The 17942-nt window shown below is 45.3% G+C and overlaps 1 protein-coding gene across 1 annotated transcript in view; it reads right to left on the reverse strand.

Annotated features, from left to right (window-relative positions):
- The window catches only part of IKBKE (inhibitor of nuclear factor kappa B kinase subunit epsilon), a 287848-nt gene that overhangs the window by 146664 nt on the left and 123242 nt on the right, over positions 1-17942 (reverse strand). Inside the window, exons 9-10 of the mRNA XM_078644578.1 lie at positions 15562-15741; positions 13583-13779 (exon numbers count right to left, since the gene is read on the reverse strand). Coding sequence (XP_078500704.1) covers positions 13583-13779; positions 15562-15741 — 377 coding nt within the window. The remainder of the gene's footprint in view (positions 1-13582; positions 13780-15561; positions 15742-17942) is intronic.

Here is a 17942-nt window from a genome sequence, read left to right on the forward strand (position 1 = left end):
TTGTGATTTCGGTGTGAGGGCTCATAGGAATGGAGTAAAGCAAGTAAATCTTTCTCCGATAGCGGATTAGTCCTACGGATTAGGCGGCTTGATTTATTGTGAAAAGCAACTGATTTCCATCTGGGGGTCGAACATTTCGGAGTGACTACTGAGTGAGTCAAGTGAAAGTTTGATTTAGTCTAACGTGCAAATCTAGTATTCCAGGGTTTGCTCAGAAGAACATCAGATAAACCTTGTAGTTCTTCTTTGATTTGTAGTAACAAGAGTATGATCTCGTCAAATCTGGGGTCTGGTGAGGGTGGGAGCAATATTGGTGGATGTATTATGGGTGTGGGAGGTGTACTTACATCCCGTGGTTGGTAAGAGGAAGGCATGTCTTCTAGGTTTTTGTTCTTATGGGGCGTCCTATCTGGTTTCTTCTCCATATCGGGGAGGGGTGGACATGAATGGGGAGTGGGTGTAGGAGGTGTAGAGGTGTGTGGTGAGGATGTGGTCGTGGGAGTGATGGATTCGCAAGGGGTAGTAGTGACAATGGGGGAATGAGGAGTGGATGTAGGAGGCGTAAAGGTGTGTGGTGGGGCTGTGGTCATGGGAGTGATGGTTTTGCAAGGGGTAGTGATGGCAATGGGGGAAATATGTTCTTTCTAGGGGAGGATGCTGAGTCTGTTAAGGGTGTAAATGCTGGTGCAGCAGTAAGGGGGGAGTGTCTTATGGAGGAATCTAGTGGGGAGGGGAGCTTAATTGTAGCTAATGGTCGTGATATCAATGTAGTGGTGTGTGAGTCTGTGATGGGTGTAAATACTGGTGCAGAAGGAAGGGGGGAGTGTCTTATGGGGAGTCGAGTGGGGAGGGGGTAGCATAGAGTTCGGGTGTACATATTAGTCGGGATAATAGTGGAGCGTGGCTAGGGGTAGAATTAGGCGGTTTGCTAGGTTGTGTGCTAGTGGTGTAAGTTGCCTGTGGAGGGGTTTGGTGTTTTATCACTTGTTCTTTGATAATGGGAAATGTTATCCAACAGGTTTCAGCTGCAGTCTGTTGATTGCATGAGAATGGTTCTGTTATTATAGATGGTGATGATTGCTGCCGCTTTGAAAAGTTTGGTGGGGGAGATAGAAATAATAAGACCATGTGTGGTTTTCCTAGTGGAGGAGATCTAAAATATAGCTAGGAACGCTTTCCTCCATTGTGCTCTTCCTTTAGTGTAGAAGATGATATTTGTGGTTATACCCCCTTTGTTTGTTGAGAAGTAGGGATCAGAGATGGGTGTTTCAGGGTGTAGTTTTATCAAATTGGGTTTAAAGCGTTTGGATGATTATTTTGAAAGGTTGGGGGGGTAGTTGATGGTGTAGGTATGTGCGCCTGTGAACTCCATGATGGAGCTCTGTTAGTATGGGATAGGATGTTGTACATTAAATAAAACTCGTGATTTATGTGCTGAAAAGAATCACTTGGAATGTGAAACCGGTAATTACAGTCCTGCAGGGCTCATGCACATATTTTTATTTTTCAAGGGTCTTGTATGGAATCACCATGTCACAAGCCAGGTGAAAAGTTAAGTGGCTTAGGTAACACCCCTGTAGAAACATTTAAATGGAGAATAAGGCTACAGGGCTGGTGATGAGCCAGTCGGTTAGGATAAATGTACATGGAGTTCTGGATAAATAAACAGACTATTGGTCACACCACATGTGTGGGCAAGGTTTCTTAATGTTAATGCATTAGGAATATCTGTGAACAATTCATAGTATCAGTGCAATTACTGAGAGGAGAAACTATCTTGGAAAGAAATTATGTGGTAAACTGGAGAACACGTACAGTGGTGGGCTGCGACACAGAGCAGCATTGTATTTCTCCCCAGATGCAGTTATCCTGTTACAAAGAGCTATCCTTTGGTAAATGAGGTCAAGCTGTTGAGTTCGCTATTGTGAGGAAGGGAGATATCCTTTTCGTGTTTGCCTGTGGCTGCACCACCCAGGATGTTCGGGCCACATTCTCTGGAGCATTGATTACCTAGCTCCTAGATGGATGACGAGGGCGTATGTCAACTCCGACTTTCAAACAACTTACAGCTGTAGATGAAGTGGCGGCTGGTGGACTTGGAAAGTGGTGAGGCAAAATAATCTGCGGATGACCATCTCAAAAGCCCCTGCAGGTCCTAAACTGCGCAAATACTTAGAAGTGTCAGAAGTCCGAAGTGTGGCGCAGCAGATTACAGCATTATTGCCGTGACTAGATTGTGCCTATTGCCCCAACGCCCCCATTTCTGAATCCTATGCAGCAGATGTAACCCCCCTCTACCCTAACCCGTCAGACGGGCTGGCCCATAGGACAGACATGAAACTATCATAAATTGTTCAATGTATGAAATTTTACATCGCTCCCTACCTACCACACAGAAGCCCATAGTGAACTGCCTTCGCTGTCAGTCGTGAGCAGGTGTACAAACTAATTAAACACGACCTTGTAGAAATAATGCCACTTAGATGTCTTCATGGGTGAATCAAATCGGGAAACGAATAGTCATTACACGTAATTATCCCCTTGAAATGTAGACGCCTATCACCGCTCACTCACACTGTCATTGAAATAGGAGCTCTTCAACAAACGAGATATAGTTTGTCTTCATAGAACAGATATGTGTGACACGATTGGATTGGTCTTCTCGCGTTTTGTAGAATGTGTTTCTGAAGCAAACAGGAGGGATACGAAAGTATTTTTTTTCCCAGTAACCAGGAAAAGCCTTCCTGCTTCCAATCGCAAATCTACTTAACAAAGTATATGTGCAACATGCGCTCCAAATGGGCTAGTCTAAAATACTCACTCTGCTATAACCAATTACATAATATGTATGCACCTGGTTGTGATGTACAAATGATTGTTAATAGCAGCACTGGTAAATAGATATTCAATAATCAGTGTTTCCTTGTTACAGGAGAAATAGAGCTATATTAGCTTTTTTGCACCTACCTCCAAGGCTGCAGTCGGAGTGTGGCAGAGGTTGAACCATAACCAGGATCAGCCAATTTAATTGCTGATTCAGGGATTAATCATACAGAAATCTGTCTAAACAACCACCTGCGCCTTGGAGACTGGGCTCCGTGGGGAGAGCCACTGAGGTCTGCTATGCTTATCTGTTGGCTACAGGAACTTAAACACGGACTGGTGCACGCTAGACGGTCCTACTGGCTGCGCGACGGGACATAACGCTGTACTAAATACCTGGAAATTACCAGCATTTGAAATGCAATAGGACTCACATTTACACGAGACCTATGCATTGAAAACGGGAGTGCGGGCGGGTGGCAGGGAGCGAGAAGGCACGAACAACGAGAGTGCGAGGGGCGAGAACGCACGAACTGCAGGTAGATGGTGGTGGTGGAGAAGGCACAGGAAGAAAATAGTTAACATGCAACACTCAAATAAAGGGGCCAGTAGCCTTGGAAGGATACAAATGATGACATGGCCGTCACAAGGAAGGACTAACAAGCCTATAAACCAATCAAAAGGCAGCCTTTCGGAACAACAGCGACACAAGCCAATTAAAAAGATAGGCGGCAAAATGGGCGTGGCTCTCTCCCATACTCAACTACCCCACATCAACCCTAGAGCAGCGCTTGTACGCTGGCTCAGGGCTCGACCTAAAAAACGAGTTTGGTTACTGTACCACTTAGAGCTGTGAATATAGGCACATCTGGAGGCAGTTAATAGAGTAGCAGCCTGCAGGCCATGCCAAGCCGACCACGGAGCAGAGCTGGCACACCCATTGCCTTGATGCAATGGACAGTTACCCTGTGGGGGGTCCAGCTGAGCTGAGCAGCTGATCCGAGCCCGCTGTGGGAATTTTTAAAAATGAATAAATAAAATCAGACCACGGCACATGCCACTGCTGCAGCCTGCCAAACTTCTCTTTTTGTGCAGTGCTGCTCAAAGCGGTAGAGAGGGAGAGAAAGAAAGAAAAGAGCGAGAGAAAGAAAGAAAAAGAGCAAGAGAAAAAAAAGAGAGCGAGAGAAAAAAAAGAGAGAGAGAAAGCGAGAGAAAAAAAAGAGAGAGAGAGACCCCACACTCCCTCACGCAGGCCCATGGTGGCCATGACTTAAATCTCTAAGCCAATCCTGCCACTGCTCCTGCTGTTACAACAGTGCCAGGATTGGCTGGGGCAGGCGGCCTCACCGCTCATTACTGAGACCGGGGGATGTGGCTTTGAGTCACCCCTGGCTCTGTAGTGGGTAGGTAGAGGAGTCTCTATTGCGCATGTCGGGCTGGCTGGGGAAAGGCAGATGGCCAGCCCGATGTGCACTTAAGACGGACAAGAGTTTCTGACTTCAGTGTGTCACTGTGTCTGTCAAGCAACTTTAGCCACAACCCCCTCATGCCCACCCCCAAAGTTTTAGGAACGGCCTCAGCCGCTCCTCTCTGCTAAGGGCTGACTGCTGCAGGCAGATTTAGTGCAGCACTTGAAGATGTTGCCTACTTGCTTGTTTTGCTCACATCTGGTAGGGGGGCCAGGGCAGGGGGGAAAATACGAGTGGGGCAATGTGCCTGCACCCTACAGAAGCACCGCCACTGTGTAGATGTCTAAAACAAAGCCACACTGCTGCCTCGTGAAGTCAAATACAATCGGAATGTGTACACTGTTAAGATACAAACAAAGCAAAAGCACTTCAGCAGAGTGTTGATTCTGTGATACCGATCCATGCTGCCCACAGACAATGCTCAGCATAGATTACAAAACAAATTAACATCCTTGTAATTGTCTACATAAAGACACCACATCTGTTATTGATGTTATTTTTATTTATTTAATTATTTTGGAAGTACTTCACTGCCTCAGGTTGAATTGCATGTTGTAGAATCTTGCACACTATGTCAAGACACAACTGAGTTTATCCTGCAAACAGACATGCAGCATGATGCTTTCAGAACAGCTAGGGCCATTTGCTAAGGCATACTTTCAGAGAAAGCATTCCACAACTTGGTCCTTTGTACTCCAGTGGCTGGTCCATGTCGCATCTGGTGTCGGCACACACAACAGGAGACGGTAGGGTGATTTGGATGATTCCTTTATTGCATTACATCAGTGTGGTACCGCATGCCCTGCGCCCTGACCTCTTGCTCCGAGGTCCTGATCCCGACCGCCCTCGTCCCCCTCCCCTGACCGGATGTGGTGTCCGGTGTCCTCGTCCCCAGACCCTGAGTCCCCAGGGTCCTAGTGCCATCGTGTGGGCACGACATCTCCCCCCTTGTTGCGAACAAATGTTCTTTGCCAATTGTCCCATAGCTCTTCTAAGCATATAGACAGCGTGGAAATAGGAGAGAGATAATAGAGAGAGAGAGAGATATAGAGAGAGAGAGAGATATAGAGAGAGAGAGAGAGAGCGAGAGAAAGAGAGAGAGAGAGAGAGAGAGAGAGAGAGAGAGAGAGAGAGAGAGTTGACCAATATTCCTTTCACATCTCTTCGATCAGTCTCTTGGTCCTCTTGCATTCTCTCCTTGGCCGTTCCCCCCCCCCCATATCCGCTGTTGGCGCTTCCTCTGATGTATGCCCAGTCCGTTCTTGCTTTGGCATTTCTATTTCTTCTTCTATTTTCGCTTCTTTAAAGTGAGAGCTGTTTCTGGTGATCTGACGTTGGCCGGATGCAGCCGTGATCATGGGCCCATTCACCTTCACCACTGTTACTGGCTCCTTTGCGAACGCGCTGTCCGACTTTTTTGCCTGCCTCTGCTTCACGAACACCATGTCTCCTTCCTCTATCTTCTTGTTCGTTCCGTTTCTTCTTTTGTCCGCGTATTCTTTCATCTTTGCTTTCTGCCCCTTGTCCTTGATGGCGACCTCTTCCTGGTCCACTTCCTTTTTCGCTTCCATCTGTGGTAGGCGTGTTCTGCTCACTCGCCCTAGTACCAGTTCGGCGGGACACTTTCCAGTGGAACTGTGGGGCGTGTTCCGATAATACCTGAGTACCTGGCATAGGGCTTGTCCGATTGATATTTCTGTTAGCTTAGCTCTTTGTACCGCCTTTTTGATGGTCCCCATGAACCTCTCCGCCATCCCATTTGCTTGCGGCCACAGGGGTGTTATGAGTCTGTGATGTATCCCTAGGTACGCCATGAATCTCTTGAATTCTTCGCCTGAGAACGGTGGTCCGTTGTCTGTCTTTAATGTTTGTGGCGAGCCCCATGCCGCAAAAATGTCATCCAGTATTGGCAGTGTTGCATTCGCAGACGTCGACGACACAAGCTTTACGATGGGGAACCTTGAGTATTCATCGATCACCACTAGGAAGTAGTTTCCTGTTTCTAGAGGCCCATAGAAGTCCGCGGCCAGCTCCGTCCATACTGCTTTTGGTAGTGGAGACATTTTCAGTGGTTCCGGTCTTGAGGGTGGCCCCAATACTTGACATATATGGCACTTTGTCACTGTTTCCTCCACCATGCTGTCCATTCCCGGGAACCACACCTTTTCCCTCAGCATCTTTTTGGTGGCCACCATGCCCCGGTGTGACTCGTGCGCCAAATCCACTGTCCTTCTTCGTAGCGTTTGGGGCATTACTATTCTCGTTCCTCTCATTACTGTTCCATTTTCACATTCTGATAGTTCCTCGTTGATTCTTTTAAATGCCAGCAATTCATTTTTGTCTACTCCCATGTCTACGTGCATGTTGCTATTCACGTGTCTCCATCGTTGAGCTTTGTTGATCCTCATTGCCTCTTGCATCGTCCCGTCCCGTCTCGTTGCTTGTTCCAATTCATTCACCGTTATTGTCGCCGGTGTGCTTATTTTCAGTGCAAAGTTCAAGTATTCTTCTGCCATCGTGGTCACTTGGGAATTTTGTGGCAGTGGGTGTCTTGACACGTAGTCTGCTGGATTTTGTTCTTTTCCTGGCTTGTGGATGATTTTGAAGTTGTAGTCCATGAGCCTTATTCCCCATCTTTCTATTCTTGGAGGTATCTTCGCATTCGGGTTGCCATATATTGTGATCAGGGCCTGATGATCCGTTACGATCGTGAACGGTTTTCCATAGACGAACATGTGGTAGTGTTCACAGGCTCATACTACTGCTAGGCTCTCTTTTTCGGGCTGTGAGTATCCTTTCTCAACATCTGTCAGGCTCTTGCTTCCATACGCGACGATGTGTCTTGGGGAATCTCTCCCAGGCTGATGTTGTGCTAGAATTGCTCCCAAACCCACGGGGCTTGCATCCACTGTTAGCTCTGTGCACAATTTTGGGTCGAAGTAGGCTAGATGATCTACTGCTGTCACTGCCTTTCTTATCTCCTCGAACCCTTTGTCACATTCACTTGTCCATTGAAAATTCTGTCCTTGTTTCGTCAGCTCTCTCAGCGGTGCACTGACGGTTGCAAAATCCTTGATGTAGTGTGCACAGTAGCTCGCTAGCCCCAGAAACGATCTCACTTCTGCCACGTCAGTGGGCGTCTTTGCCTTTTCCAATGTTTCCACTTTGCTGTGGTCTGGCCGCATTCCTTTTTTGGAAAAGATGTGACCGAAAAACACCAGCTCATTTCGACCCAGTTCACATTTTCCTTCATTCAATGTTAGACCTGCTTCCTCTAGGTGTGAGCATACTTCTCTTAGGGCGGTGTCGTGCTCCTTATCTGATCTGCCAAATACCAGGATATCATCACTGTAGTTCAGACTGTTCTTGACAGGCCTGATGACTTGCCGAATTGTTTCTTGGAATATTTCCGCGGCAGACGAGATCCCGAAACTCAGGCGCTCGTATCTGAATAGCCCCAGGTGGGTGGAGAATGTCGTAATGTACCGCGACTGAGGGTCTAGTTCCAATTGGTGGTAGCCCTTGCATAGATCCAACTTCGAAAATCTTCTTGTACCCGTGAGACAGCTGATCATGTCATCTAGGTGCGGGCCTGGGTGTCGCTCTCGTTCTATTGCCTTGTTTGGAATCCTCATGTCCAAACATATTCTTATTTTCGACTTGTCTTTCTTCGGGACAGCCACAATCGGTGACACCCAGGGTGTCGGTCCATCCGCTGGTTCTATGATGTCCTGGTTTAGGAGGGCCTTCAGCTCTTCCTCCACTTGTGGTTGTAGGTGTATGGGCACCCTTCTGTGGTGTTGCGCCACTGGTCTCACCGTTTCATCAATGTGTAATGTTATCTGTCGACCTTTCAGTTTTCCCAAACCTTCTATCAATTTGGGGTATTCTTTTAAAATGTTCTTCTTTTCTGTCATGTGATACGTCATTTCCATTAGCCCCATCACTTGTGCTGTGACGTTGCTCAACAAGCATGGCGCGGGGATGTCTCCTTTGAGCACGTGTATTTGTTCCATTAGCCGTTGATCCTTGTATCTTAGTTCCTCTTTGAATTTCCCCAAGTTGATCACTGGTCTTCGTGCCCCCCATGTGAATACTTTTACTCGTGATGGCTTCAGCGTCGGTTTTATTTTCATTTTTTCATACTCCGAGACGCACATGATATTGCACGTTGCTCCACTGTCCAGAACAAAAGTGGCATCATGTGGCCCCACTTTTATCGTTACCGACTCCGTCTTCCTTATCTTTTTTTTGTCCACCAGGCATATTGTTTCAATGCACTCTTCCTCATCGTCTTCTGAGTCTGTGTTGACCTCTGTCATGAGGTACAGGCGCTCTGTTTTCTCTTCTTCGTATTCTTCTCCTGACTCTGCTGATGAGCTTCTCACTCCCGTCTCGACATGCCTGATGTGTCTCCTCGTCGATGTTCTTCCTCTGTTTGATCTTCCCCGGTCATTCCTGAACTGTGTTCCTCGACACACGCTTGCGTAGTGATCTCTCCCATTGCATTTTCTGCACGTCTGACCAAATGCGGGGCATTGTCCCCGATGTGGGAACTCTAGTCCACATCTGTAGCACGTTCCTTCCTGCGGCTTCCTTGCTGCCTGGTCCCCTCTGTCTTGTCTCCAGGTTCCTGTTTTGCTGTTGCTCGCCATCCGATGAATTTGTTCTCCACCTCTTCCTTTGCCGCGTTCCATCACTTGTGCGTGTGTTGTCGCTCGTGCTTCTGCCCTCCCAAGTGCGAGGATGTTCTCTAGGGTGATCGGTTCCTTTAGTATTCTTGTGCGAAATTCTATGTCCCGGCAGCCTGTTATTATTAGTAACCGTATGGCCTGCTCGTTGTCGAATTTATCAAATTCGCAGTGAGTCACTAGTTTTCTCAGCCTTGTTGCGAAGTCGTCTAGCGATTCCTCTGCTTGTTGGAAGGCAATCGTGAAGCTGTATCTCTCAAAATCCAAATTTCTTTGTGGATCAAACTTGTCTGTCAGGCACTTTATTAGCTTGTCATAGGTGTCAATCTCTTTTGTTGGCAGTGTCACCATCAGGTCCTCGACCTCATCACCCACCAGATTCACAAATAGTCCCCGTTTCTTTGCTGCTGTGACGTCTGTTGCCTCTGTATAATTTTCAAAACGCCTGAGCCATTTCTCCCATCTTATCCCCGTGTGCGGTTCCGACAGGCTGAATGGCAGTGGTGTTCTATACTGCGCGCTTGGTTTTGGGTCTGCCATTATCTCGTCTGCCCCCTTTTGCTTCCTTTATTTTGTTCTTTTTTTTGTCCTTTCTATTGTTTCTTTTTTTTTTTTTTTTCTTCTAGTTCTTTTTCTACTTTTTCTTCTTTATTGCACTCTATTTTCTGTCTTTCAGCCTTTTCTTTATTTATTATGTGCTTTGTTGGCTTCCTTTGTGTCTTTCTGACAATTTATTTTTAAAATCGATCCTTTCCTGACCTTAAAATGGCCGCCGAGCCTTTCTGGCTTCTTATTGGTCAGTTTGCCTGTCTCCAAGATGGCCGCCGAGACTCTCGCGAGAGCTCGCGTCCAATCACGGCGCTGCCTGACTTCAAAATGGCCGCCGCGTGCGTTTTCGATTCCTATTGGCTCTCGCGCCTGACCCCAAAATGGCCGCCGAGATTCTGCCGAGAGCTCGCGCTGCCTTCTCCTCTTTCGTTTTTGTTCCCGCTTTCGCGCTTTTTCTGATGGGCGCTTACCAGAGCGGTCGCTTTCTTGTTCTGTTCTTCCTGCAACGATCGGGGTGGGCTCCCGCGTCGTTGCTGCTCTATGGACGTCGCTGCGCTCCTGTCCTCCGTCCTCTGGTCACGACGCGATCCAGGGTGGGCTCCTGGTTTGAGATCGCGATCTTCTTCACGTCGGACGGTCCTTATCCCACCATCTGTCGCCAGTTGTCGCATCTGGTGTCGGCACACACAACAGGAGACGGTAGGGTGATTTGGATGATTCCTTTATTGCATTACATCAGTGTGGTACCGCATGCCCTGCGCCCTGACCTCTTGCTCCGAGGTCCTGATCCCGACCGCCCTCGTCCCCCTCCCCTGACCGGATGTGGTGTCCGGTGTCCTCGTCCCCAGACCCTGAGTCCCCAGGGTCGTAGTGCCATCGTGTGGGCACGACAGTCCACCTAGGCACATCCACTGAAATAGGTGGAGACGACCTTGGAGTGTCGGCCGTACGCCTATTTTATGTGAATACTGTCAAAACCTGTAGACTAAGAGGGATGGCCAGCCCCCTGACTAGCTGTACACACCACACACTGCTTTGAAAGTAATGTGCACCTGAGTAGGAAACATGGGCTAAGCAAGAGTGATGGACGTTTGGTTGTCCGTCACAGCAGCCGGCTACACCACATAGTTCTGCAGGCGCATACGGAGGAAGTGCTTTATACAAGTCACTGCAGTAATCCAGACTATCTGAAACTGTTTCACGAGCCAGCAGGAAATGATGTGAGGCTAGAAGCAAAGTCTGTAGCAAGGTATGAAAGGGGAAGTGACAACCTCTAACCACAGCCGCAAAATAGGGTGCGCATGACTGGTCTTAAGCCAGGAAAACTGGCTTATTCTTTACTACCTATGACGGGGATGAGCTACAATATCATGCAAAACATTCTAATATCCATCGCAGGCTAATCCTTTGTAATTTTGAAAAAGAAAATGATCAATAAAGAGTAATTCAAAAAATAACCTTGTGTCCAGTAATTCCTGCTCCAACAAAGAGTTATTTTCTAGCTGCCATTACGTTTGAGAAATTCCTCTATATCCACTCATGAATGGCTGCAATACATTACATCTAAACGTCAGCTGCACCTTGATTAGCAGAATCAAATCAGAGCAACATTCACTTGCCATCATCTAAACTAGACGCTGCAATAGGTGGTGCAACTAGGTACAAAATACTAAAGATGGATAGGATAAGTAAAGAGCCTTGTGGTACCCACAGATCTCAATCGCTTTGCCGCGTTGTGGAAAGAGAGGACATTTACTCATGGAATCAGATAGAAGGAAGTAAAATAGCCTGGCCCGCTGGGTCGAAAGTGACTAACAAATCCAGCATGATTAGGGCAGCAACACCACCAGAGATCGACTGTCAGTCAAATTCATCTATCAGAGCAATCAGCACCAACTCCACTCCCCGCCTTCATCTGAAAAAAGCTTTGAAAGATGCATGTTGGTTAGAATCAAGAATTACAGGTCTAGCGGGATAGAGAAGGTTTGGGTGGAATTCTCAGTTTTGAAGGCCCGAGGGAGAATTTATCATCCGGAACGTCACAATACTGTGTCCATCATCGCCCAATCGTTGAAAAGGTACAGTGCGTGAGCCAAGTGCATTGGGAATGGAGAGCTCTTTAAAAAATGAAAACAAACTGAAAAGGCTTTCTTGGCGAAGCTAAAGAGAAAACTAAAAGACCTTATTGGCGAAGTTGAAGACACCATTTATTCTTTGGCTCCAGGATTAATTATCATTTTACAGTGACAATGCAGAGAGGAGACTGCAATTTGTCTTCAAACTTCCTCAAGAGGCGCTTTTGACAAGCAGCACACTAAGGAGTCAGAGTAATAGACTACTCCTCTGAGAGATACTGATGTCTTCCTAGTAGCCAAGTCCAGGATTCACACTTGTGAGTATTGGGTCTGGTGCAGATCCTGGCAGAAGGCATCAACCAAGTGAGCCCTTTCCTGAAAGCAGAGCAACGAAGAAGAAATGTAAAACAGGGCTAGAGACCTTATTTCGTATGAATGGAGCCCTACCTACCCATCATCAGACCATGATGCCAGCTATACGGCTACGAATTCGCTATAAACTGCTAGGCTCTCATAAGACAATTAGGCTCGGATACACCGACACCACTTGGGCAATAACAACTCTATAGCAAAACGGCAATCAGCTTTTTTTATCCGAAACCTTAAATGTCAGTGAGCTTTAGCGACATGCTGCAAAATAACAAACACAATTTGTTAAGGAGCAGCACAAATGACATATGCATGCATACAAATATATATAAATATATATGAGTATATGTATATATGTAGCAACTGTACTAATAAATGCACATTCACACATTTAGTGCTAAAGTGCAAAGGTCAAATTCCATATTACCACCACAGTACTGCAAATTTAACATAAGAAAACTCTGTTTACTAGATCATAGATTGCATGCTACAATGACATTACTGATTGAAACCCCTCCCAATAGCCCTCTTCAATGTGATTTTACTTTATTGGACAAATGTAACTGTTTGCATTCTGGATTTGGTTAAATATTTGTTTCGAACAAATACACAGAAATATTTTTGTGGCATAAACCATATATGCAAATGCACAGAGTTCAAAATGTTATTTATTACCATTGTTGAAACCGAGGAAGGACATTAGGGCCCACTCAAGGCTTCACTCATGGTAATCAACCGTCAAAGAGGATGAAGGTACCGCTATAGAATTTACAGGGAGGGGGTATGTAGAAGACCAAAAGGACATAACCCCTGTTACACAGTATTACACAAGAACAACCTATTAACCACAGTCAAAATTCTGTTTGTGAGCAAAAAACACAAGGTCTGCCTTTACAGACTTAATTTCACTTTATTTTAAAGAGACAACTAGTTTTATTCTTTAACAAATTATATTTGTCTCTTTAAAATAAAGAGACACGTATATATCTTTTTAGATTGTAACCCTTAGGGAGGTCTAAGTTTGATTCCATATGAATAAAAATTCTTTTTAACTAAATATATATTTTTATATGTGTTTTGTAGTATACTGTGATACCCATAATACTGTTAGAATATTTCAAATATCTTGTCAAATGAAATTAAGTCTGTAAAGGCAGACCGTGTGGTTTTTGCTCACAAACAGAATTTTGACTGTGGTTAATAGGTTGTTCTTGTGTAAAGCTGTGTAACAGGGTTTATGTCCTTTTGGTCTTCACCCATGGTAAGTCATGACCTACCCATTCTCAATAATGCTAATAAACAGCATATCGCATTCTGCACATCAGCATAGATACTAGATCTATATATTCACACATACTAAAATCTACATATAAAAACATATATGATACATTGGTTTATAGACGCCAGGATACTTGTGCATGTTAATAAGTGGCTGCACTGACTCAGGGACAACGAACCATATACGTAACAGATGTGTGGTCTGATGGGTGGGTGAAGGTCCGATAAAGAACATTGCCACATTATTTTAACATGAATGGATGTATAGATGGATCAATGCATTAGCGGCCAGTGATTTTATATCTGGACCCAAGTCATGCTTACTCACGGTCCTTATAGATGACACCAACAACAGCCTCGTGCTCAGAGCTCATCAGGATCAGAGGGTTGTCAACAGAGGTTTTACAAAATTTCTGTGCCGGAAGGCTCTCCCCAAGGAAGAGGCAGTGACCCTCAAAGAAGTACTCTTGGTGCTTCGGCTCGATCCCAGTCTGCTTAAACACTGCATCCATGAAGACTCCGGTGCTGCAAGGGACGAAACAAGGCTGTGAAGATGGCGGGCCGTGCCAGTGGTGCATGAGAAAGTTCACTGAGGGCAGGAAGCCTCGTCTTGGGTTGTATGGATAGATTCACACCAGGCATCTCATGCATGGAAACCCTATGCTGACTGAGGTAAATCGCGTTCGACCCATGGCTCAGAGAGGTCGATTGACCAATGGGGAAATTTGGGAAATGCTGGACTGTCCGGTGTCTTTTTAGAGCCAAAGGGGGTGCAGCCGAGTCAGCCGCATGTCACATGAAGGACAGATAGTATATTCATATATGAAAATGCCCTGCTACAAAGGAGACTATAGCCGCTCCTGGTGTTCCCTCGATACTTAGGTGTTCTACAGGGGTACGTGCAGGGAACACAAGAGGCATTTTAACCCATAGATATAGTGGGCTACCCTGGGGCCAGGCCTTTTAAGAGACTCTCTATATTTCTACCTCTTATTCTCTACTCATGTACCTCTTGCTCTATCCCCTCTACCCATACATTGCTACCTATTCTTATACCTCTTTATCACACTCTCCACATCTCTGTCTTGTAGGTCATCTCAACCTCATCAGTCATTAAATTCCCACTCTTCTCACTATCTCAATTCGCTATCTACCCCTCTCTCGGGCCAACACTTACGTCTCTGTACCACTGTCTACCCCTCTTTATCAGCCTCTCCTATCGTTCTGTCTCATGTCTCTCTTTAATTCAGCTCACCTCAGCGCTCTCTCTTTTTGTCTCTCTGTATCCATCTATCCATCTGTCTATCTATCTTGTCTCTCTCCCTATCTAACGTTTTCTGCCACACCTTTCTCTACCTCAATGCTTGTCTAGGTCTGCTTTTTGGTTTGTTTTTTGTTGTCAGACGCCTGACTTTCAACTTTTTTTTGTGTGCCACTGGTCCTGAAAGTTTAACACACAATTCACTACTGTTTGTCCTCCTGAGGACTAAAACGAAGTCAATAGGAGTAATATATAAAACATTTGTTCCACACAAGGGGGGAGCAACATATGGTTTGCTCAGATGATCGCAAATGGGCCGATTCGCAGAATAGGCCCTTTTGCGAACGCAGAAAATGCATGTGGCAATGTATGAATCATTTTGAAATTCGCAATATGGGTAATCGTAATTATTTGCGATTACCTCAATTGCTAATGCAGTTAGGGAATCGCAATTCTTGCAGCGATGGCATATTGCGAATTAGCATTAAGGAATCGCAAATTACCGCTAACTTCTTGTTGGTGGTAATTAGCAAATTCCTAGAAAAATGATTTTTTTGTGCATTTTTCTAAATTCCATGTGGCGCACATGCATGCTTTTAGCGCATGTAGGTGCGTCACATGTGCACACCTGCAAATTTCAGGGTTGCAATAGGGTGTCCTTTAGCACCTATTGGGTACTCACAAATTGTGCATGCAATTCCCATTCATTCCTATGGGCCTCTAGGCCCATAGAAATTAATGGGAAGCTATTCCTTATCTGCGACTCACAATTTGTGAGTCACAATTAAGGAATGCATAGGAATCGCAAGATGTTTGCATAAACCTACATACATTGCATTTTGCAAGTCTATAATAGCGAATCGGTAAAATTAGCTATTATAGACTCGCAAAATCCAATGTGGATACATCTGGCCCTAAATTCCTTAAGGTTGGACTGCGACATATCCCCGACTACATCCTGTTTCTGTATACACAAGCCATGAACTGAATTGCATCAGGAGTTGTATTCCTCCTTGGAAAGTTCACAAGTAGGGTTTCCTTCTTACGTGTTATACGCGTGGATGAATATGTGGTGCATGGTGGCTTGCGGCAGCGAGAAGACATGGATCACAATCCGATGGAGAATGTCATTGCTTTCCGCAAAGAACTGATCGAAACCCCAGCACTTCTCCTGGTCCACTTCCAGGATGTTCCCCAGGATGGCTTCCAGCAGGATCTTCAACCCCCTGTGACAGATTAAAAACATCATGAACGGATTACTGGAAGCAATGACTGAAGAGGAAGGTGAGGTTTAACACTCACAAGTGTCACCTGACAGCAGTAGACAGTGAGGCGAGGGAAACTGAGTAATGAAAGGTCCTATAATAAGTCTTCAGTGACAGTAAGCTTACTCATTCCATAAATTCACACACACTAGCCTCCAAAAAGGTACATCAGGAACCCTGATAGTCACCTACTCAGGATAATTCTACATGTTGCCAAATTGACTGGCATGCACTGGTTGATCAAGGGTTTTATATCTGGGAAGTAAGAAAAAGTGCTCTAGAATTAAAGTGCATAACTTAAATCTGATTGTCCATGTGGTTGTAGTGCTGTTTGCACCTAACGATGCTGGAGCTTTGGGAAAGGCAGGAAGAAAGAAACAGAGGGAGGTCAGGTGGGCAGCTTAATTTCACACACAGACTCTTTTACAACCTCTTCCTTAACTGCCCACACCTCCACCACAATAAGAACTTCCCTACAGGGTTATTGAAAAGCTGAGGGATGGGCCTGCCTGGTCTGCTTCCTGGCAGAGGGAGCAAGAAAGTGAGGGAGCGTGTGTGGAAGTAGTGAGTGTATTTTGCAGCACAGGAACTGCAAATTAAAAACTATTCTCTAAGGTGCCATAAATTGTGGGTCAAGATGTGGCACAAAAGACATTATGGACAAGGACAAACGTGACAGTAAATCTGTTCTGAATTAATTAATCAGTCACACAGGCTGCATTTTAAAATATCGCCCATCATTAAGGTACATGCTCCAGAGATCTTTGTGCATCCAACAATTTCTAGGGTATAGCAACACAAAGATAACTCTGGTGGTTAACTCAACCGGAGTTGGCTAGATCTGTGTACGGTCTTGTTCCAGGTTTGCATAGAGCAGTGGTCAAATAGCACCAGTGCCTCCCTCAAACATTTTCACAATTATTCTATTTAATGTTCAATGTTTAATGTTTAAATATGTCTAGACGTATTTAAACATTGCAATTAAGTTCTGCTACCTTTTTAAAAATGCAATCAAATACATGATTTAAAAACATGTTAATCTGGTCAGGCAGGCCTTACTATTGTGAAAAAGTATCCACAGTGTGATTATTAGAAATGATGGTTGTGAGAGGCGGGCGGGGAGTTAAAAAATATTTGGAGTGATAGCGGCTTACTTCTGCTCATTTTCCTGATGAAAACAAAGCAATGTTATCAGCATTGGTATCCCTGCCCCCCTCCCCAGGGATCACTTGCGGCCCTTCTAGGGGGGGAGGGGCGCCAGTTTTAAGAGCCCTAGCATAGAGGGTAATGTACGTGCTGCACAGTAAGACTCGTAATATTCAGTTCACTCCTTTCTACTTTACGTAGACAGCTCAGTGGGTTACTGCTCTTGTCACAAAGATCCTTGTGGACCCGGGGGTCATAAGTTACAGTCCTTGTGTAATACAGCACGGCATCAAGGACATGCATGCAAGCTGTAAGGCATAAGTTTACAACTTATTGTTTGTCTTTTCAATCTTTTGTTATTCTAAGATTGCTATAAAATGGTTCATTTAGGTAGTAATAAAGACTTATTGGCAGACACAACCTCAACTCCCGGAGTCTGTAGACCCCACGCACCAGACCAAGTGTTCTAAACATATAATGCCTTGGGATGAGTAGCTCTACAAAAGAAATTAAATAAAGAACGATAAATCAATAACTGCTGTATAAATAGATGTTAGTGTAATGACTCAAATAGAAAAATACATTAGAAATTCTTCCACTGCATACATATTGCTTACCTACTGAGGGTGGAAAATTCATTGACCTGCTTCCGTATCATAGCAGGTCTTTTAAGCACTTTTGTGAAGTGACAAGCTGAACACGTGTTTCCCGGATGGCAGCGGCCTCAAGGTTGAGCACCTGCTACCTGCTAGTAAGCCTGAGTGAGAATAACGAAAGGAGGAGTGCTAATGGCACTTTTCGTGAGGCAGGGCCCAGCTGGGAGTGAAAATGAGAAACTGCTTTCATCCCCTGAAGGTTGCTGCTCTGAACATAAAACTAACAACGTGCACGCACTTCTGATGGTGTGCCAGTGTCAGAAAATTACACCAGGAGAAACTCAGCACATGAAAGCTGCAGGATCTGGGATTCATCTAAAGCGGCCTCATTTCTTGCGCCCTGTTACACACGATATATTA

Source organism: Lissotriton helveticus, chromosome 5_1 (genome assembly GCF_964261635.1).
Source record: "Lissotriton helveticus chromosome 5_1, aLisHel1.1, whole genome shotgun sequence".
Lineage (NCBI taxonomy): Eukaryota > Metazoa > Chordata > Amphibia > Caudata > Salamandridae > Lissotriton > Lissotriton helveticus.